Source organism: Triturus cristatus, chromosome 8, assembly GCF_964204655.1.
Source record: "Triturus cristatus chromosome 8, aTriCri1.1, whole genome shotgun sequence".
Taxonomy (NCBI): domain Eukaryota; kingdom Metazoa; phylum Chordata; class Amphibia; order Caudata; family Salamandridae; genus Triturus; species Triturus cristatus.
The window spans coordinates 839,880,960-839,904,726 of NC_140591.1; the positions used below are offsets into that span (position 1 = coordinate 839,880,960).

The following is a 23,767-nucleotide window of genomic DNA, read 5'->3' on the forward strand; positions in this document are numbered from 1 at the left end:
AACAATCTGTAAATCTGCCTTGGTCCTGCTCTAGTAAAAACAGTCCATTTGAAACTGCTCAGCCTTACCCACTCTGAACAAAGACAAAAGCACCCTTGGGCTGGTTTCGGCCATTTCAGGACTAATCAGTGAGATACAGCTTGGGTTTCTATGGCACATCGATCAAGAGATCCAGGACATGCTCATACCAATTAGGACCTCATTATATGTGCCTCATATGCAAGGGGATCTAAAGAAATCCAGAATTCTTGGTTTGATTATCTCAGTAATTCCTCTTTTTGCCCTGGTGTTTTAACCTACATTATTTTGGCTGCATTAAAAAGTTGAAATCTCTGGAGACTATAAACAGATCGATGGTGTTCCCGTAAACCCCATAAGTCCTTTGGGGCCGGTATTCGGGGTGTTTACTGCCCCATCGAAATTAAAATTGTCTACTTAATGAGACCCTTAGAGTGACTCTATAAAACAGTGACAAAGTGATGGATGTAAATGATTAATTAAACTTAAGCAGAGCTAAAAACTGGAGCGCATTCCATATCATTATGTTTAGCTTGCCTGTACCAGTGTTAAGTGGAACTATCCATATGCAAATCAGCCCTGGTACTGCTCTGACCCGAACTGTCTAGCCAAAACTGCTCCAACACTTCTTGTGTGAATGGAATCACTAGCATCATCATCATAGTCTTTATTCGAAAGTTCAAATTCATAAAAGACACAAGTATCACAAAGTTACAATTCATTAAAAACACAAAAATAAATGTAACAGGATCATAAAAGACATCATATAATAAATATTAAAATGGGTATTAAAAAAGGATTAAACAGTAAGGCAGACGACTAGATGATAGAATATCATATAAAATAAGGGGAGTTAAAACAGTAAAAGTATTCCATAACTCTATTACACAAAGCTCAATTAAGAATGACAGAGAGGGCGTAACAATTTGTTCCTTAGATACCATGCCCAGCCCAGATATTTGGCAAGACCAATGGAAATAATTGGTAGGGTATTAGTACGTAAAATCCTCAAGGCCACAATACTACTCCTAGTGCCCAAAGCCCTGCACAATGGAGACAGCCAAATGCGTCTTGGGACAATATAAGCGTGGCATACAAACAAGAAATGACCAATCGATTCAGGCTGTGTGCCACATACAGGGCATGCATCATTACCAGCATTTGACCAGCTACTAGTCAGTGACCTGAGTGGCAAGGAACCTATTCGTAGCTGAAAATATAATTTCCTGTCACTAGGTTTGGTAATCAGGTCCCAGTAAATTTCTAGGGCTGGAGTAATTTTTGTCACTAAGAACCAATTAGTCATCCAGGAGCTATTGACTTGGCTCCAGATCTTAAAATCAATATGTTCCCAATACAGCATTTTCAAGGAGCTCTTAGAAGGGAATGTCATTGTCAGTGGATCACTCCACAGCCCCACCAAGCCCAAGTCAACCAAGGCAGCACGTATCTTCCTAAGCCAGCCAATCTTGTGAGAAGTGTCAGACTTGATAACATCCAAGAGTCCCCTGGCGTAGGAGGAGAGCTCCGGGGTAGACCACAACCTCCGCCAGTATAAAACAGGACGGAGGTTAGCTAATTCCAGGATAGCTCTCCTACCTAAATCATATCTTAAGGGGACCAATGGTGTACTCTGCGGTAGACCTGTAATACTGCGTAGGAATTTATTTTCGACTACCGTTAGGGATCTCAAGGAGTCGAAACCCCATAGTTCTGCCCCATACAAGACAGAGCTTAAAGCCTTTGCCTCATAGACTTGAAGGACAGGTTTAATTGGCTAAGTAAAGGAGGTTTTAAACTCCTTGAGTAAAACCCCAGTAGTCTGCTGTAACTTCAAGGAGGACATCATGACATGCTTATTCCACTTATTATCATTGGATATGTGCATACCAAGATATATAAAGCTGTTAACCTCCTCTAGTGGCTGGGCATTCATGAAGAACTTCCTTACTCTGTAACTAGGAGGTGGGTTAAAAACCATAAGTTTGGTTTTCGATACATTTACTTCTAATCCATGGGCTAAACAAAAATCATCAAAAACGGACAAAGCTTTTTGCAAACCATTTGGTGTTTTTGACACAATAAGAGTGTCATCCGCAAACATCAGTATTGGGGTGGCTATCCCCGCCAGTTTAGGAGCATCTGTGGGAACACTGAGCATACGATCTACAATCCCATTAATATACAAAGAGAAGAGCGTCGGGGCCATAGTACAGCCTTGGCGTACACCGCGCTCGACTGGAAACTCAGTAGTAACCTCATCATAACCTCCCCATTGGACTTTAGCAAAGTTGGACTCGTGTAGTCTCATAACCAAAGTCAGAACTTCCAGAGGAAGCCCCAGCTTTGCCAAAACGAGCCACAACCTTGACCGAGGAACTAGGTCAAAGGCAGCTCTCAGATCAACAAAAGCCACAAAGAGACTGCCTTTCCCCAAAGTCACAGTCTTCCAATGTAATTGGATGAAACGAAAAACCTGGTCCACTGTACTAATCGATCTGCGGAATCCTGCTTGGAATGTGGATAAAACCCCATTGTCCTCTTCCCAATCTAATATTAAATTCAGGACCATCCTCCCGATAACCTTCTGTATTGTATCTATCAGACTAATGGGTCTGTAGTTACTCGGGAGAGCCTTATCACCTTTTTTGAAGATTGGGATAATAATGGCGGCCCCCCAAGATTTTGGTACAGGGGCACCTTCAGCCACCGCATTGGCCACTAGTGCAATGTACTTACTCCAGCAAGTTCTATTCTGGAGAAAGACATCAGACGGGACCCCATCCGATCCAGGTGCACGTCCAGTGGCTACCGATGCCAGGGCCACAGAAACATCTTTGGGACTGAAAGGACCTTTAATGTAAAAAACATATGGGATTGTAACCAAATCACTATGTAAAGCACTACAGGCGTATTGAGGCATAAAATACCTAAGCCAATCTTCCTGTGCCACATGGTTTGAAGGGGTATCGGGCAGGCCACCCCTATTCCACTTGATAATATTCCAAAACTTTCTTGGGTCATTCCCATAGCTTGCTCCCTTTAAATCTTGCCAAAAGAGCTCGTCCCAGGTCTTTTTTGCTTGCACAAGGCATTTTTTGTAGGCCTGCCTTGCCAGCTGAGTGCGAGTCCTATTACCACTAGAGAGGGCTGCAGCTAGATTCGTTCTTGCCTTTCTGCATTCCCTATCAAACCAACGAAGCCGCCCAGAAGGGCGTATTTTGTTTTTAACCGCTGGCTTCAAGAAGTAACCTTTTAGTCTTTCAAAGAATAACTCATGGATACCTGTAACTTGGGACAAACCTTCGTCGGAGGCCAATGCGTCCTCTAAATGCAAGATGGCACCAGCCAAGTCAGAATCTATTTTTGCTAGGGACATATCGTTGGCATCCTCTGCCCATTTTTGTCATTGTTCGGCCTATCAGGAAGGTCGAGCTTAAGCCTCTAGAGCACAGACACCAAGAGATCATCATTTAGGCCCACCTACATCACTTAGGGTAACCCAGTAAACACACGATGAATGGAAATGCAATAAGTATTCTGAATAACTGGTAATTACTCAGGAGCATACCACTAGTAATTTCTCTAGGAGCATAATTTATCATTACTTTTTAACTTGCCTGTGGCATTACAAGATTGGACCAACCACATGCAAATCAGCCTTGGTCCTGCTCCAACAGGAAATGTACTGCTGAAACTGCTAGGCTAAGTACCTTATGAAAGGAAGGACAAACAACCTTCAATTGGCTTCGACCTTGTTGGGCCTCATCAGAAAGGTTCAACAGGAAGTCTCACATAGACAGCAAAACTACAATAGTTGTAATGCTTGAATTAATTTGAATTACTGGTAATTATTGTGGGTACATTCCATATTATTGCCTTTAATTTGGCTGTGATAGAAAGGGACCAATCATACACAAATCAACCAAAATGCTGCTCCAACTTAGAAATTCTAGGCCACGCCACCCCTTTCCAGTTTTGACTTGTTACATCTCATCAGTCATGTGCAGCTTGAGTCCTTTGAGAACAGCAATTACGATACCCACATCTTGGCATGACTACAACGCTTAGAGCTTAGACGTAGACAGAAAAAACCTGATTGTGGGAAATGCAAATGTGCTTAAGGTTTTCTAAGTGGTATGGGAAAGCAATGAATAAATACCACCCTTTTTTAAAAACGTTTTATTTATTTGTTTATATCAGGAAAAGAACATTAAAAGAAAGAGAAAAACAGTAACACCCAGCACAGTATGGACCAGGTGTATAGTCGCTAATCACTAACAAGGCAGTAACAGCAGTAGCTCAGTCAATTGATCACGCTCAGGATGCTTCTAAAGCTCTGTAAAGTTATAAAGATTTCTGATGACTGAGACCCTTTTTGTTGCGGCAATATCACTAACTTTGTATGGTTTCTAAATGCCATTGTGTTTTCAAATATGATATTTTTTTCAAATAAAAGAGTAGTTTGCACTGCTTGAATGTTTAACAAAATGGCAATAACCTGCCAGAAACAAAAACAATAACATATCCAGTCAGAGAGCACTGGATTAGATAAAATGATGAAATCTATCGCTGGAATGCATTTCAGATTATATGTGAAATAAATGATCATCCCTAGACGAAGTGTAACAATATCAAGTTTTTCAAGTATCCATTCAAATTATCTGCCAATATTGAACATAGCATTTTTCTAAACATACCCCCTATTGTGGTCACAGCTTTGATCAGAAAAGAGAACTTAGTTTATCAATTTTTTCGTAACACAGATTTTTTCGGAAATATAAGGCTCTGATAGCAGAAGTGGTCATATACTCTGAGAATGACGACGATCATGGTGAATCAAATACTAGTTCCAGTCGTCTAGAAAACATGAGCATGCTTCACATTTCAGGCGCAGTTCTCTCAGATCCGACCGGGTGCCTAATTTTCAAGTACCCTCACTACAGGGACTAGCCATACTTATTAACATAGCCTGTCAGGCTTGTGCACCTATCTAGCCACATCCAGTTCAGCGAGTTCTCTACTCATTGCCGCTACTCTACACCGGTAGATGAGCCATTGATACGATTAACCTTTGTAGAAAGCTTTGTTTGTGTTCAAATTAGTCATCAATTTGGGTGTATGTTTCTGAAGCTTGAGGAATTTATCAGGAGCAAGAGCAATGAGGTATCACTGTGACGCTTGGATTTTATCGAGGCAAGTCTGCAGGAGTTTACAGCTGTTACCCATTTATTGTTGATTTGCCTGTGCTGCAAATTCTTTTATAGTGAAACTAAAGGTCAGTAAAAGTTGCTGCCTGTCAAAAAGCATGATTAAATAAAGCTACGGATGTACTTGCTTTACGGAACTATTTTAGTGCTCTGCGGCTTGTGAAGCATAATCGAGGACTTCTAGTGAATGCATGTACATACAGAGAGACAACAAAGTAATACAGGAGGCCCATATAGTCTTACGATCCCTTTCTCAGTGTAGAACCTATTGCAATAACAATACACCAGCTGAGATGTGAGACAAGAACCCAGTCAGGGCCTGTTTAAAAAGGAACTGTGGCTTATTCAGGTACATTTGGGAGGTGTGAAAAAGGATCAAGGGATTGACTTTGTTTCGAATGAGGCCTAAAATCTTCAGCAATGGAGAGACGGCAAATTCCAGATATTATAGGTCAAAATGTTGGGGAAATAAAAGCACCCTCTGTAGGTCAATTCGATTTGTTCCAGCAAAGGAGGTGGTAGTGGTTTATTCCCGGTGCCAACACCTTTTCATCCTAGCACATGATTAGTGATGCCTTGTTATCTAAATGTTCTGTGGCTCAAAAATGATGGAAACATTCCCAGTGGAAAAAGTTGTTGTAGCTGAGTTGAATACCTGCAGCAGATCATACTTTGCTTTCAGTTCAGGTGCAAGGATTTCCACAGCCCAGACACAATTGTGACATTTACTTATGTTTCCTCTTTTTTAAGGCTGTTTGTCGCACTCTGATGCCGCCTAGTGGCCACTTGCATTGGTGCTGCAACGCAACTGCTTGCGGCAGCCTTAAAGTAACCAAGGGTATCAGTAATTCTGGATGCAGTATTACAATACTACAGTCTCAAAATGAGGCCTTTGAGGGCCGGTCAACATGTTTAATCTCCTTGCAGCTACTGGTATGTACTGCTTCTAGACAAGTGTATGGAATTATCCAATATAATGTAAGAAGTGTTTTTCTCTCTATTCCTTTATACATAAACAGTGTTTGCTGTACCTAATATTTTGCATATTGTATGCCTTCAACTGTATTAGCCTGTCTGTATAAAATATTGAGATGTATCACTACAGCTCCTGTATCACTGTTAATAGACAGTGGTAATATTGCACATTCAGTTCATTTTAGTTTATCATATCACCTCCGGACCTATTGCTGTAGTGTAACATCAAAAGGGCTTATAAACCTTCATCTGTGAAACATTGTATTAAGATTTCATGAAAAAAGCAAGCTATACACTTCCATTAACCGCTTCAGTGCCCATGACGAGATGGTCTCGTCATGGAGCACGGTTGCGCTGTGCCCATGACGAGACTATCTCGTCATGAACCCCGCCCACTAATGTAACGCCCGGCACAGGGCAGGGAAAGGGCGTGGCACTGAAGGGGTTAAAAGAGCTTTGTAAAGAAGAAAGAGGTTCAGCCGCTAAAAGTGTGGAATAATTAGATACAAATATTGAAATCAATTTTAAGAACACAAATTCATTAAAAGAAAGCTATAACATGACATTCGAATGAGAACTAAAATAAGCTAACGGTGAAAAGGATCTTTACGAAATTACAAACAATGGAAATCTATTGAGCAGCCCCAGGAGTACAACATATGCAATACATCTCTTACAAATGGAATTGACACAGAATACAGCAGAAAAAACTCCTTGGTCTGGAGTGCACCAGGCGATATGTTGAAACACGACCAGACTTGTAGCCATCTTCACAGATCCTGTCTCGCTGTCACTGCCCAATGTCCAGGCGCATGGAAGTCAATGTAGCTATTCAATGGTTCCTTTCCTTTCCATTGGCGTCATTGTAACTCCTAATATGTACTTTACTCTGTTTCGTGGTCATTATTAGTGGTATGAAAAATGGTGTAATTTTGTTATGTACAATTTAGTTAAAATTGTACGGTATTGCATGAAATTACAATAATAATGTGAACTGGGGGGTTTCGCACTATTTTCACAAAAATTCATAACTAAAACCAATAGACTGGTTCAAGCAGAAATTGTCTCTCAGAGAGACACTGTCTGCTTGAACCAGTCTTCGTGAAAAATATGTCACAAAATTGCTTAATATGAAATTTCATGCATTGTGCAAGCGTGATTTAGATTTCACATGGGCCTAGTCATTTGATGTGTGTAACTGTGCTGGCTTGTTAGCAGTTGCTCATACATTTTCATGGAGTATAATGCTTCAGCACCAGTTGGAATAGATAAGAGCCTTTGCTGCAAGGGAACATGTTCCCATGCATGGCTATCAGCTCTTAGGAAAATAAAGCATGTTTCCAAAAAGATTGTTGGATCGCACTCCACAAGCTGGCGCTCAGTACCAATTGGATATTTATCTTTGCCTTAATGGCTATACATATTTGGTCTTATGGACTGAGAGCACCAGATATCATTTTTACTAAAACTACTGACATTTCTGAGTTTAAAATAAAAAAAAAGTCATGGAAGCTGGACATATACACTTCCTGGTTGAGGCTCACTGCCTTTCCATAAAAGGACTAAATTCACGCTTTTTAATCTGCTTTCAAATGTCAGAACAACCTAGAAAGAAACTGCTTAAATATATCCTGATGGCAGTTTTGGAAACTCGTGGTACTTAATCCCTACTGAGTTTATATCTTGGAATTGTTAACTCTTATTTCACTTGAGAGCTGGTCTGCCAGGCCCAAGAGGCATAATTATGAGGTCGAGCTGAGATTTGCAACACATAGACACTGTGGTTTTCTAAATTCTTGCGGCGATCAAATAACTGAGTCATAAGGCAGGTAAACTGCATTGTCATGACTTTTAGTAATCTGATTTTACTTGTGATTGTGAGGTGCTTATTATCGTACATTTTGTTTTTTCATTGTTATGGATTATTGTAGTACAATAAACAACTTTGTTGCTTTACCAAGCTTCTACAAGGGCAGTCTGAAAAGTTGGGAAGTGATTCACGTTTATTTGAGCCTGATCAACTGCTAGTTATTAATCAGTAAAAGTTACATAAAACTTCTTTGTAGCCTCCAGTCCAGACATCATCTTAACTCTCACTCCATCTTACATTTTTACCTGTCAGAAAAAGCCCACTATGAAAGATACCTTTATGACATACTGCAGAAACAGGGCATCTGCTCCATCACTGCTGCAGATACTAATGAGACGGTTGCAACAGTTTCCTAGAGCAAACATTTCATAGCACATTACCTTAGAGTACTTTTTTTAATTGACCAGGATAAAATATTTAGGGCCTCGTTTAGAGTACGCAGGCAGGCCACCATCCGTCAAGGTTGTGGAGGTATTACCAATGCCACCACGGCCGAACTACTGCCCGCCATGTTTAGATAATTTCACCAGCCCTACGGAGATCTCTGTGCCTTCAGAGGATTTGCTGCCATGGCAGCTCCTCTGAAGGCACGAAAAATCTGCGTAAGTGGCAGAGCTCAGCAATTTTTGGGGGGATTTCAGAAACAAACTCCCAAAGTGGGAGTTTGTTTTTCTCCAGGATATGGAATCACTTTTATTTTTTTTTGTTTAGGACCACCAGGGCTTCCTTCGGTCTACCCAGTGCCAGCCTTCTCGACCCAGACAGCACAAAATGGATGCTGCCAGCCAGAGACACATTTCTGCCCTCCAGCTGCTGAGCCAAGCTCGAGCAGAGGAAGGCAGCACAATAGGCATCCTGTCACGGGGAGGTGTGACCACTTTCCAGACAGGGTATAGTGTATTTGGACTGAGTGGGTGCACTCTGAGAGTGCCTGAAAGTTTGCACTGGGTGCACATTTGGTGTCCCTCTGCATAGTCCAGCTCAAACCAGTTCTGGGAGCCTTTGGCTCCTGCTCTGGCACGAAACTGGACAAAGAACATGGGTGTAGCCACCCCTCTGTCCTGCCCCTTCCCTAGGAGGGTATCCTGAATCTGTACAACCTTCTCCTGTGGGTATAAAATGGGTTACCTGGCTACAGGACATTAGATTTTACGTGGATAAGATTCTACAAGAAGAAACCACTGACCTTCGACCGTCTGGACACCTTGAACTTCGCTGGAACTCGACTGGGCTTGACCTTGTCCCCCTTTCCATCTAAAGCCGAGTTGGTGTCGTGATTCTATACAGACTCCGTGCAGGACCTGTGGAGCACATAAGACAACAGAAGAATCTCCCTTGGAGTGAAGGAGTCACTCCCCTTCTTCGCAGGCACTTAAAGCGCAACTGACCGGTAGCTGCTCCTGAGCTCCTGCAGACTCCGAAGATTTCAGCAACACAGGAGGTGGGTACCTGAAAGTCCCTGAGGTCGATCTGGCCTCTCACCAAGTTTGTGGCCAGTAACCCTCGTGGGGCCGGTGTAACCCGAACCCCTTTGCACCGCGTCCATTCGCAAGTGCATATGCTTTTTGGCAATTCCTGAGCTTCTGCATTGTGTTCCGTGGGTTGGTACTTTGCAATCTTGCTCGAGGTCCTCTCACGACTCCTGGTCCTTCGGCCTGTGGGTTCCCCTGAGGGTCATCTTGATTGTTCTTGGGCTTTCCTGGTTGCTCCAGACGTGCCCTGACTCCCCATTGCTTGCTGAGTCCCCTGGACTTTGCTGGTCCACACCTCAATCTGTTTGTCCTTCCTGCGTGGGTTGCTGTTGCCAAGGCTTGTTGGTGCTCCCACCGGGCACTGACCCCTCAGCACTCGACATCTTTCGTGGAACTGCTCACTTCTGGCTGCTGGTCCTCCTCGATGCCTCTGGGACCTCGTGGCTGCAGAGTCAAGCATCCTTTCTTCGCACCTGAAGCACCCGACATCGGTGGGCATTCGTCTACCGCGCCCCTGGTCACTCTGAAGTAACCCAGACTCTGTCCCCTCTGCTTTCAGGTTCCTTCCATCCAGAAGCCAAGCTTGAATTGAACACCTTCACAGCAGCAGTGCTTCCACACTTCCTTCCATAGAGAACTACGAGAGTTTCCGACGCCACTTAAGACCTATGCACCCGGCTTTCCTGGGATAGGTAACTCTGGTACTACGGTATCCACGGGTGGGGTGGCTCTTTAAACTCTTAAGTTCTGAAGGGTTTGCTCAAAGTCCTCCTAGAAGGGTCCTTAAACTTTAACTTTACAACCATGACTTTCCCATAGATTTGTTTGGAGCACGCGGTCGTGTTTCCTCACTGCACCCGTCCTCTGTGGGTCTCGTGTGTCATCACCTTGGGTGGTTCCTTGGGGTCCCAGCGATTCTACGTGCACTAGGGACTGTGTCTAGTCAAGTTGTGAGTGTTATACCACTATTTTAGTATATGGTTCAGACTCCCCCTGGAGCCCGCTGTGTATTGTGCTACTTACAACTGTTCTATTGATCCAGTATTGTGTGCTTTGTGTTCTATCTTCGTGCAGAGGGTAGTAGAGAGTGTTATATTAATAAATGCATATTTTTATATAAACACTTTGTGGTTCTCCTTCATTTAGTCATTCAGGAGGTGATATTCTGGTAAAACAAGCTGCTTTACATTCCTTTAAGATTAAGCCTGAAGGCTGCTCTCCATAGCTACCACTAGGATAGCTTTCAATAAGGTTGTCTTTGAGGTCGTGTTGATTGCTACAGGGTGCCCACTTTAATTAGTGCACAGCATATACCAGGCCACCTTCTCACAACCATCACTAGGCATTGCTACCAAATAACACCAGCAAGTACATTATGAGCAGCAGTAATGCAATTTTCCATGGAACACAGCACAGACAGCAGCAACAAAGCCAGTGAGCTGCCGGCACATACAGATGTAAAACCAAGGTTGACAATACAAATACAATGCAGCACAGCAAGGTACCTGGCATACAGGGGTCAGTTACAGCTCAGATAGCAAATGGGAAAGCTATACTCACCCAAACAGATTTGGTATAGATTGTTTATAGAATGTGCAGCAGTGCAAGATGCCTTCGCACATAGAACAGTCGCAAATTCACTGAAACACACATGCACTTACACACACTGTAAGTCATTGATGTGTGCAGCTGTACATCTACAAAACAGGCAGCAATTAATTAAGAATATCCATTCTCAGTCAGCATGGATATGGAAAAAAGGCTAAACGCATGGAGGCTGACTCTGTACTGACCTCTTACAATCAAAATATGTTAAACTAAGAACAAGTACAAAGAACAAAAAAAGAAATGCTCCCTAACAGCACTTCTTTGAAAGGATCTGTCGATTCGAATGAGTATGTTTGACTGCGGTATTTACTAGCAAAAGGCATATCACCCTCTAAAATTGATTTTAATGTAATAAACTAAACAAACTGAAAATCCCCTTTCTTGTCTAATACAAGTATTACTGCATTCGTATTTTAACATGGAGGAGTTCGGTACTGATTAGTGGAAAGAGACAGTGGTCACACAGTTGTGATAAGACGATATTTTTAAAAAAAGAATTACGCCGCAGTAATTAAACACGAGACTTAAGTTTCATATATGCATTAATTAGCAGAAAGTATTAACCTGGCATTTTGTGTTTTATGAATCCGCCATAAAAAAAAGCTGTAAATTCCACACTTCATATTCAAGGCTCGCCTTTCTTCAACCACCCAAACTTAATGTTAGCACTCTGGCTCTTTATTTGGTTCGGACGAAAGTGAGGTTGGAGTTTGTGTTGTCTGAGACTCGGCAGCTTGCAGCTCCCCAGGCCTGTCTTCGTCAAAGGAGCATAGGTTTGCACAGCTGGCTTCATCCATGGTTGTTGTAGACATGGAAGAAGGGCTACTTTGGGACAACTTGTTCACCTTATATGTTTGGGAATGGAGTGACTCCTGTTCCAAAATGGTAAAAGACCAGCTTGTAAAAATCAAGAATCCCTGCACCATGCATACACTGATATGATTCTCGCCATGCATGCTAAGCAATGGAAGCACCGTGTGGCAGAGTAAGCATATGTACAGCTATGTCTAGCTCCATGCAATTTCATCCATTTTTTTTTTAGTAATACAAATTCAATAGTTAATGCCTATTAGTACTTAAGTGCTGCAACATCAAAACTTAAAGACGTCTCTTGGCCCTCTACTAATGCAGTTATGAAAGAAACCATGATAATGCTAGATGAAACTCACACGCCAAATTTCCATACAGCATTGGAGCATTAGAGCTAGATACAAATAGAAGGCCATGAGGAGTGGATAGAGAGGGTTGTAAGTAGTTCTTCATGTAGGTCAATACAAATACTCAGGTGGAGGCGAAAGAATACACCCATATAACCAATGGATATTCCAATGGAATGAGCCAAGATGTGATTGAGAAAGTCTCAAGCCCATGGCTGAAAGAGGCTGGTCGCACAAAGCCAATGGTTGAAAGGGCCATACGCAAAGTCCACTCTATATATGTTGTTAGCAAGGACTGCTTGACAGCTGCCCTATCAATACTCATATCTACAAATGGCGCATGAGTTGCTGTAGTGCACATTTTGCTATGTAGACACCCTTATTGGCACATCCAAATGGTAAAAAAATGAAAAGTCTCAAACGTACCTTCCAAATATTTGCTTTATTCAGATTTGTGTCTAAATAAAAAAATCATAATAAAAATGCTTATATGCAAAACTGTTTTTTGAGACCACCACAAAACTTAAAGTATTTACATGAATCCTCTAAGCACAATACTGAAGGAAGCGTGTTTGTCAATGTGTTTCGTTCTCAGCATTGCAGTATATTGATCAACTAAGATTTTCAAATGAATATGATGGGTTTCACAAAGTATACAAACCAATTTGTAGAACCCATCAAACATCAAGCAATCTTCAAAATGGTGAATGTGTCAAGGCATACCCTAATAAATGAATACTGTAAAAAAAAAACGCTTTATTGGGTAACATTTCATCATATATCACAGTCAGTGTGTCTATTTTTCGACGTTCTTGGCCAAAAACATATATTTGCTGCTTTATCGAACCTTTACAACTAGTTTTAAATATCACATATTTATTTGGAAAACAATTAGTACGTTTGAACCACATAAAAAGTCAAACAATGAAAAAGAAAGCACTGGGATGCATGGCAAAATTCAAATTAAGAAATTAAAAGTAAAAACAATAGAAATAACACTGTACACTCTCCATATTGTACTCATTTTGAACTGAAGTTAAGCATGCCTGTCTGGCTGTCATTGAAACACTCAAGTTTAACAAACATATATATTAATTAATGTTATTTTTATTGTATTGCTTCACTTCTAAAAACCAAGATTAACACAAAGAAAGATGGAGCCACCCCACACCTTTAAGAACTCTAAACAGCTAGATGCATTAATCATCAGTGAAGAGACTGGAGCACATCTTCTAATTACCAGAGATTCTGTGTAAAACCGTTCTATTTTTTGGTCTCGCCTACTACACAGCGCAAGCTGCCTACTTGCAGAATACCTTACCAAGAACTTACAGTAAACCCATTGCTTGCTATTGGTTGGCTTTATTGTCACTTTTATATACTTGTTTCTTATTCAATAGCTTTCCATGTCCCATCTCGTCCATGTCCCTCCCAGGAGCATAGCCTCTTTACCATCCTTTTGCTTGGCTAACTTGTATCCCTCAACTGCTCACCTTGAGGGATCTCCTTTTTTATTTTTAGTTAAGCACTCCATGATAGTGCATGTGTTTTCCAGCTCTCTCTGTCATGTGCTTCCTCCACCCCTCTGTGCTTCTTATTGTTCTCTCCCTCGTGTGCTTCCCCCCCCCCCCCCCCCCCGGCGCAACTCCTGTGCTTTGTGTTGCTATCGCCATTATGTGCTTTCATTGACCCCCATGTTGCGCTCTCCCTTATGTGCTCTCCCTTTTACGCAATCCCCAACCCCCTTATACAGCACTGGAAAAGCCAATAGGACCAAAGGGTAAGACCTATTGCTCTGCCAATCTTTGTGGAGTATTGGCCGGGGTAACTGTGGTTAAACCTGTTCTGAACAAAATGTACTTCTGTTTCATGTGACCATGTAAAGGTTCTACTTCTAGTGTGCACAATTGTCTACTTAAATGGGATGTGATTAAAACTAAATTGAGAGAAAATGATATGTGGTGTCCCTTTTCAAACTCACCCTTCACCCACAGTTTTCCTACTCGTTTTTTTTAAATATATTTTTGTTTTATGTTTAAAACGTTTTATTGAAACAAAACAAACCATGGGGGAGGGGGATAGGAGGTTAGGGTACATATAATACAATCAAAGAAAAAAGGTGCAACTCAAGAGGGTTGGCGATGGATAGCTCGATGGGCCAGGGGAAAAGCACAGTAAATGAAAGGCTAGAAATGCAAACTGTGGAATCCCTGCGTGCATATCCAACACCCCAAATCTGAGCAATGAAAACCAGCAGTAACTCGACAAAGCACAATCCACCCCCCCCCCCAACCCCCGTCCCCCCAGTAAAGAAAGGAAGGAAGAAAAAACAATACCCCACACCCCCCGTCCTATGGTCCCGCGTCAGATTAGCCCTCACCAAGAAGCCCCGCACCACCCCCCCCCCTCCCGGGGCCCCCGTCTCACATGTGATCTACTCCGCCGGGATCACCGGCGGCGTCAACCTGAGAAGCCTAAGATACCTCGGACAGGTGAGCTCCCGGAATTCGGTGGACAGCAGCGCTAGAAAGGGTTGCCACAGCTCTTCAAATTGGTCTATTTCCCCCGCCACCGTGAGCGACAGCTTCTCCATTCCCAGCACATGCCAAAGCCTATGCAACCAACCCGTGATGGAGGGGACAGTGGCGGTGCGCCAGTGGATAAGGATGTTCTGGACCGCAGACTCCAGCGTATATTTTTGTTTTAAATGTATTTTAGACCCTTATAAATATTATGAAATAACTTAACAGGCATTTACCTGGACAATGGCAGGATCAACTTCATACGGTTGACATCTATGCTAGAAGTATATTCTGAACTGTAACTTAGAGTGGCCTACATATCTAAATAAAGAATTAAAATATTATGCTCTATCAACTTTTTTTTTGTATTTTCTGGATTTGATTCGACACAGCACAGGATGATGTGGCTCTAATCATAAGTCACTCTATTTGCCCCACCCTCCAGATGTAAAAATTGCATTTTTGCTGTTGATGAAAAACTTGATTTGGGGTGTTGTCCGTGTAAATGGAGGGCGCGTGTAATCATTACAGAGTGACTTCATGAATTTTATGAAGTGTAATGAATATCATTATTTTTTGTCTCCTTGATCTTTCTAAGCAATGAAAAGTTTATTACTGCTTGAGGTCAGTCAGGAGGCAAGTTACATTAAATTTGTTTTCGACAGAATCAGGGCTCCAATAAAAACTGATGAAGAAATGGAACATACCTTCAGATGGCTACAAATGTGTAATCTCCACATGGCTATTTTGAGACATGCTGTTAAACTCGGACCGGCCGTTAATTGATGTTCATAATTTTACATATGGAGATAGCCTGAAATGTAACTGCTAGACCGGACAAGTTAATTATGGCTATGCAGCCTACATATTTAAGTAAAGTGCTGCTGCTCTATTACTGTCCTTCTAAACTATATGTCCCAAGTTACTTTGAATTTTTTTTAGAGATATAATACGGTTAAGGACAGTTGGAAAAGCCATGCTCTGCCCCACTTTGCTCACACTTCAGAAAAGTAGCACTCCGCGTCTGATGTATGTCAAGCATATACTTAGTTTTTCTTCTATAGTAAAATTTTATTTTGACAAATTCATGTAGGCATATTTTTGTCTTTTGGATTAAAAGTGTTCATTTCTTTCAAGGACGCTGATCTCTTGGATATAGAAAATAAGCATTTTGAAGATTTGGAATTTCAGCATCTCGAACTCGAAAGTCGGCTGGAAGAGGAGAAGGAGAACGGAACCCAACAATTGTTGCGTGAGGTTGCAGAATACCAGCGCACATGCGTCCTTAGGAAGGTAAAAACAAGAATTTCAATATTTGCAGTTTAAATGTGTTAATGGTCACTGCAGTCTGTAAAACCTCAATTGTTTATTAGATAGACAATAGTGCTTGGTAAGCCATTGACTTTATTTAGAGTTTGGCGAGTGGGATACTTAGTCACAAATGTGGGGAGTGTCACGTCAGTCAAAGTGAATTCTAGCTCATGTACAAATTCAAAATAATGCCCTAAGTCTGGATTTAACCAGAGGCAACTCCTCCATAATGGCGGAGGAGAATCGTTTCATTGGTCAGTCAGTCAGCGATCAAGCAAAAAATAAAAATGACTGCTGAATGACTGAGCTGATGCCAGCAGAAGGGGGCGGGTTGGCATAGCAGGGAGGAGTGGTAGGCGCACTGTAAATATGCATGTCTGTTTGGCCTGGCTGCCATGGGCCGGTCAAACAGACGTGCGCACTTATGTTTCTCCAACCCAGCTGTGTTGTACATCTGGGTTGGCGAACGTCACAGGCTCCTAGGCACAGTCTGATCAGCAAACCACAGCGCTCAGACCAACCCTAGCGCTGCTTTCATGCTATTGAGAGCAGCGTCGAGACTGGGTGGGGAGCCTGTGCCCCAGTGCATGCTGGGAGGAGAGCCGGAGAAGAGGACCAGGGCAGCCGCGTCGTCAGGTAAATGTAAAATAAATTATTACCCCCGTAATCCCCTGTCTTCCCCCCTACTTTAGTAATCCACAGCTGTATTTACCTAGTTAGTTCAGCAGTGTTTTACAATATTCATCAATATGAGTGCATGCATGAGTTGCAACAAATTTATAACGTAACACTATACCTGCCTCTTAGACTTATGCATCATCAAACAGGAAACATGCGTCTAACTCTAGACCCCTTCGGCTGATGTAACACCCTCATGTTACATTCATGAAAGATACTATAATAGAATAATTCCCCAAGCTACACTGCTGTTTTGGGTATTCTCTCCAACAGTGCAGAGGAGGTCACATTGGCATTCATCTGTAGCGAAGGACCAGTGTGAATGGGGACTTAACGGGCACTTAACGGATTTCTACATGGCAAAGTCGCAGACAAGGCATTGCAGTGAAAGGGAGTGAGAGCTAGAATCTGAAGCTAGGGAATCAAGCACTGGCAGTGCCAATAGGTCTGGCTTTAATTTGCTGAACCCTGCACTCACAAAAACACACCGCTCACCTTGCATGCACAAATGAACACCACTCACCCTACACTCACACTCACATCTGTGGTTCTGTTGTTGATGTTCACCCTCGGTGATCTCGAAACCGCTCTTACTCGACCCTGAGTGCAACAGCAGGAGCTGCATGCCAAGGTCATAGCTGAGGATATTTCAAACAAGTCTGATATCCTTCTTTTTCAGTAATATTATTTAGTGAGCTTCAGTGCTTCCCCTACAGCAGTACATACTTGACAGATCGCAATGTGTAGACTTGTGCACAGAGCCATCTTGTGGCTACTTCCTCGACTCCGCTTCCCCCCCATTCAGGTAGTTTTTGGGAGCACATCACTGCCCATTGAGTTAAAACCCTCCTGGCTATGCCCCCCTTACTCATAGTTGGCCAGAATTCTTACACAACAGCATCTGAAACACAAATAAGGTGCCGCCCCACAGAACAAGTGCATGTTGTGCTTCTGAGTGCGTGGTGTTGCTCTGGTTCAGGGGTCTCCAACGAGTTGCTCCAGTACCCTCAAAGTAGCTCTCAAGGGTGAAGTCAATCCCAGTATCTCAATCAGAGAGTCTATGCAGAGACTCTAAGCATATTAAACAAGCATTGGCATAACCAATAGGTCTCGCCTTTGGGACCTTACAAGTGTTTAGCCATGCAACAGTTGCATAACTAAATACTTATAAGGTCCCAAAAGCGAGACCTATTGGCTATGCCAATGCGGCAGCAAAAGTGAAAGTAATCGCCGTCAAGCGCGGCGCACACGCCCGCGCACATGCACTGTAGCTCTAGGCTGACCTGGTAGCACTTTTTGGATTCCTCTCAATAAGTCTCGCCAGACCAGCGCATGCGCTGGGTCAGGCGAGACCTAAAAAAGCAGCACTTCTCATCTGAAGATATTTAGCCAACCAGCCTACGGCAGGGACTCATATTAACAATCAAACACGCACTTTGTCGGCCTATTGAGTCTGCCACAAGGTCACCTTTATCCAGTCTCGAACTAAGTCACAAGGTGATTAGCCATGTGGTAGTCCCCTGCTTTATCAATTTCACCATGTGTGTGAACAGTGGGCCATAAATGAAGAGTGGCAGTGGTAGCCTGAGCAGTAATAAGTGCTGACCCACTAAAGTGTGGAACTGCAGGAGTCAGAGTGAAAATGTTTCAGTTGGGTGCATGAGCAGCCAAGGGCTGAGGAAAGCTATGATCCTGAGCAGAGAAAATGAAGAGCCTCATCTGCATTCATCTATGTGTGCGTCCATTATAAACACTGTTGCTTCCTGTAAGCTATACCTGGTGTCAAGGACTACCAAATGGGTATGCTAGCCCCCATCATATGGGTTTTGTCTGTGGCACAATTGTGTCAGTTCATGGCATAATAGTGCCATTGTTTACTATTTTGGGTATTCGTGGTCTAGTTATGGTACACTGGCAGCCATCAGTGACATATTAAGAGCATGACTGCACTATATTTAGGTGTCCCTGATATAATTGTGGCTGCCCCTTGCATAATAATGGCCATGACTAATATGGTGGCCATCCTGGTCCTTATGGTGTCCAGGCTTCGCACAATTTATACTGGTGGGCATTATTGGCATTATACAGTCGTCCTCGGTGCTATGATGGCATGGATTATGACTGTAATACCTGAGCATTTGAAGCAGTCTGTCCATATGAGGCATTTGTACAGGTGAGCGCCCAATGAAAATGACTAGCTGATGTTTGGGGTCTATGTATTTCCTAAAAATTAAAACGTGTATTTTAAAGGCATTTTTTTAAATCAAGGGTTTTCTTCTGGAAAATTTAGTTTGTTTGCCCAAAATGGAAAGTGGTGATAAAAAAATCTGTGTATTTTCAGAAATTGATATGCTGATGAAGACAAAAGGTTGCAATTCCAAAACACATTTAAAGTTGATACTTGAAAGATATGTCAAGCTGAATTGAGGAGACTTGTTGCTGTGGTTATGTCCTTTGAGCCACAAGGCATGTGAAGATTTGAATGTTACTTTATTAGTCAGGTGGGGGCATTTAATATTGATAAATGTTTCCCTAGCATTTCTTCTGGTACTATCCCCTGGAATACTTGGCTGGCACTATGATAATCCTGCTTAGGGTGGTCATAGTGTAATGTTTACATGTGCTGTCAATATTTTACAGTGATAACATTTGCTAGTAGCTCAACAGGACTTTCCTTGAGCTGAAGTAGCTCTCAATACAGAAAATGTTGGAGACCCCTGCTCTGGTTGATTACGAGTGGGTACTTCCACTTCTGAACGACACCGCATAAATATGAAACGGACAAAGATGAGTGCTTGCTGTATGTGCCGCAAGATGGCTAGAAAACATAGCATGTTCTCGTCTGGCATCTGGGGACTTCAGAGATTCTGAAACTCTGAGCACATGAGGGTGTAGGCTGATTGCACCGCAGTGTGGGGCTCAACATAAAGTTTGCACCACACATCTGGGTTGCAAATCATAGTCTACACTGCTCTGCTTTTACACAAGCTACATGTCTCCTGCTATGTTTAGGTGCAGCAGGCATCTTAGGTGAAAGGGAACTTGTTTTCAGCAGCAGCACACACGTTCAGCTTAATTAAATCTTATACTCAAAGTAATCAGTATGTGGGTGGAGCCAAGGTCCTTCACACTAGTACTTCTAAAATCTCTTTTGCGACTACTTATGGACTGGCAACAGCTGCACTTTCAGGTCATACAAAAAAAGGGATAACAATAGATAGCTAAAAGAGGCAAAAAGGAACCCAATTGTTGCAATACAATTGCCTTGTGGTGGTCTCTTTCAAAAGAGTAAAGTGGCATGAAGTAGATAGAGCATTAAATCTGCGAATGCAGAATAGAGACATCAGTTTAACATTGATGGATGCCATCTTGAGGTGGGAAAAATTGTGTTGTTACAGCCATCTCAAGGGCATCGCGCTCCACTTGACTACCAAAACATTGTGTTGGTGCAGCAGTAATGGTCCGGGAGGGTCAGTAAATATTAGCCTGCCCACTTGGTATCCAGGTAAATTGGGCCCTGATGTACAAAATCGCATGTTTGCGATTTCCTAATAGTGAATTTTAGCAATTTACTATTAGTAAATAACAAACTACGATGTAAAACAGTGTGTTTGACACTTAGCGATTCACAGTGGCTCGCCAATGGACCTGCCTCATCAATATTCATGAGGCAGGTCGCAATTTGCAACCCGTTGTGAATGGCTACAATCAAAGGGATGGTGGCCTGCTGGGATCAGCAGACCACCATGTTGGTGATTGCTTTTTAAATAAAGCAATATTTCTTTTTTTTTTTAAATGCAGCCCGTTTTACTTAAAGGAAAACTGGATGCATTTCAAAAATAAAAATGTACAACTACCTTTTCATTTTTTAAGAGCAGGCAGTGGTCTGTGGGACCGCTGCCTGCTCTGAAAAACATGTTGACACCCACATTCACAAAGGGGAAGGGGTTGATGATAACTGCAAATGTTTTGTGACCACATCTCCGGTCGCAAAATATTCATACATACCCGTGCTATTCGGAATTAGGAAAGAACGCCCTAAACACGCCTCTTCCTAATACCAAATCACAAAAGCAAAATGTGATTCGGTAACAAGTTACCGAGTCGCATTTTGCCTTCTATACATGGCAAAATGCATTTTAGCGGTCGCAAACGGACCGATGGGCCCTTTGCGACCGGTAAAATGCTTCGTACATCTGGCCCTTATTTGCTTGTTGTGTCGGCCTCTTTAAATAAAATGCACTGCCTACCTTACACAGACTGAATGAAAGTCGACAAGATATAAAGTGTTATTTATTGATATCTGATACCTAATTTCTTATGGAAAATTAAACGTTTCAGTGAAGAGCACACATTAAAAACGTTTAAAAAAAAGTTATTTCACCCTCTACATGTCAAATAATACTTTTAATAAGGTCATAAACTGTTTACCTGCCGCGGCACTTTTAGGCTTCATAAGTGAGAGAAATTAGCAGCCTGATACCCTGCATTGTTAATTGCACCTGAGATGATACATTGAGTAGACCAGAAGATTGAGATTTACTGTTCAGAAGCCACGCAGAACATCTTGTGGTTGGATTATTATTGAGTGTGCCAGGGGTATTTAGTTCTGAACTGAAGACTGTAGAGAGTGCCATTTTGTATGCTTTTATTTCTTACTTCTGACAGGTATGAATGGAATTGAGTTTGGCATATTTTAGTTCTAAGTACTGTTGATTTCTGCTATAATTCATAAGGTATTATGCTCCATCCTGATCTCCTAGAACTGATGCACTTTCAGGATATCCCTAATGCAAAAGTTGGATGTGAATGATCCAGGTGGTGATTTTAAGTCGAAACTGAATTTTGATTTGCACTTCTCTGGTTACCGGAGAAGGTATTTGATTACTTTACAATCCTCATAGGAGCTAAATTGAGATTCCCACATTTTGCAGCGCGCAGCTGTGATATCAATCTTCAAATGGTTCCTACCTGAAAAAAATTGAGAACAATATATCACATTTTTATGCAGTACTTTCCACAATCTGGGAATGGTTTTACCTTCGGAGGTCTGTGTGATGCTAAGTCTTCCTCTATTTTGTGGACATTTGATAGACATCTGCTTTAAATACATACAATGCAATTAAAATAGCCATGTGGCGAGAACGTTATGATGAAACGTTTTTATGGATTCAGTGATTTCAATGGAGCGTTGTCTGAAATATCGCGGACTTATTTTAAATGTGGTTAGTGGTATTTTACTGTTTTTCTAACATAACAGCACATTTGTAGGTCTGGTTCTCAGCACAGCTGTTGACTCAACCTATTGCTGCTAATTCTTTAGAGGACTTTTGCTCTGCCCATGGGAGTATTTCTTTCACATCCCATTATTGTATTGTTTGGTGTATCATTCTGCCTCCTGTGAAGTGCTTGCATTGAAATGCATGATGAACTATTTTACATCTTAAAGGTACACTGAATCATCACACAATAAGTTATTTATCTCATAGAGGCATTGTACATAGAAAGCAGTCCTTTTTCACTTCGTAAGGTCCGGCCTACAAACATGTTTAGTTTCTACCCAGCCTCATGTAATAATAAAAATATAATAAAAAAAATACATATATACTTACACAGAGAGGGTTTCGGTTAACTCTTTCCCTCCACTGATTTGTTCACCAATCCATCCATTTTTAGGTCTCGCATACGCAGCGCGCATGCCCTGAAAAGGAGGGCCTTTAGCCATCGGTCTTCACTTTTCAAGCACTGCACTTGTGCTTGTGGCGGCATCCACCTTGAGGGAGCGAGCAGCGGCGCGCCACAAGCACGAGTGCAGTGCTTGAAAAGTGAAGACTACTCTCCCAAGCGCGCGCCACTCACGGGCTCACCTCCTGCTCCCCCTCTCTCTTCACGTGGCCACTTCCCTTCCTGTATGCGAGGCTCGCCGGGGCCACGCTTGTCTTCTATGCTGCTTTGCTCTGTTGTGGACTCCAAGACTGTTCGTGTTTGCGGGCTCACCTCCTGCTCCCCCTCTCACATCACGTGGCCACTCCCCTTCCTGTATGCGAGGCTCGCCGGGACTACGCTTGTCTTCTATGCTGCTGTGCTCTGTTGTGGACTCCAAGGCTGTTTGTGTTGTGGACTGGGGGTACAAACCTCCTATCCTCCAGAAGCTGACATTTCTGGCAGTAATCGAAGCTAGCACACTCAGATGCCACTGGAGCCACCCTCCCCACTACAGACGGGCAGGACCCTGCAGCTCGTGTCAACCCCACTAGAATTCATGCAACAAGCGTGTGCATTGTGCTCCCATCCGCACCAGAAACATACGTGAATTCACCGGCCAGGCACAAAGTGATCGGCGAAGGAGAATGCCTGTCTCGTGGCTCACGCTCTGCTGCATGCAGGCCGGGTATGTACAATTCGGGGCTGAATGCTGAGTTGTATTCACCCCGCTGGCTGCTCTCGCGCAGCTCTTTGTGCAGCAACAAAGCTTACAAATACGGGAGCAGGCATTGCTAGTTGTCTGTGTTTCCAATGATGGGCTGAGCAATTAAGCACAGTGCAGCGAGCGCGCTAAGGCATTCTTCCGAACTGGCAGCAAACTTGTCTTTGAAGTTGAAATATTTATTAGTGTTTGAATGTTGGGGCGATTGTTGCTAAAACATATGGCAGTTTCGCATACAATATCTGTTTATTTTCCATAATAATGCACCTGCAAACAATAACTTATCCTTTAATATCTTATGAATGTTAAAAGTGAAGTGCAGTAAGAGACGCAGCCACGCCTTATTTTCGACGCAAATGGGGCTGATGCATGGTGTATTTCTCCTTATTTTGTCACATGGGTGCTCGTTGAATGCCAGTTTCCATTCGCCAGGTCGTTGAGTAGTTCTGTCTCCTTCTCTGCTGCTAAATCCCCTGTGCTTCTTTCTGTAATATGAACACTTAGCAGTTATCAAACAAC

General features: G+C 42.5%; 1 protein-coding gene across 3 annotated transcripts in view; it reads left to right on the forward strand.

The window, feature by feature from the left end:
- PHLDB2 (pleckstrin homology like domain family B member 2) overlaps positions 1–23,767 on the forward strand; it is a 484,972-nt gene that overhangs the window by 253,390 nt on the left and 207,815 nt on the right. For 2 of the 3 annotated variants that reach the window (XM_085622331.1, XM_085622332.1), the window contains one exon: positions 15,970–16,125. In XM_085622331.1, the coding sequence (XP_085478457.1) occupies positions 15,970–16,125 (156 nt within the window). Of the gene's footprint in view, positions 1–5,978; positions 6,162–15,969; positions 16,126–23,767 lie in introns of all 3 variants that reach the window. The other variant, XM_085622330.1, reaches the window with a different exon arrangement.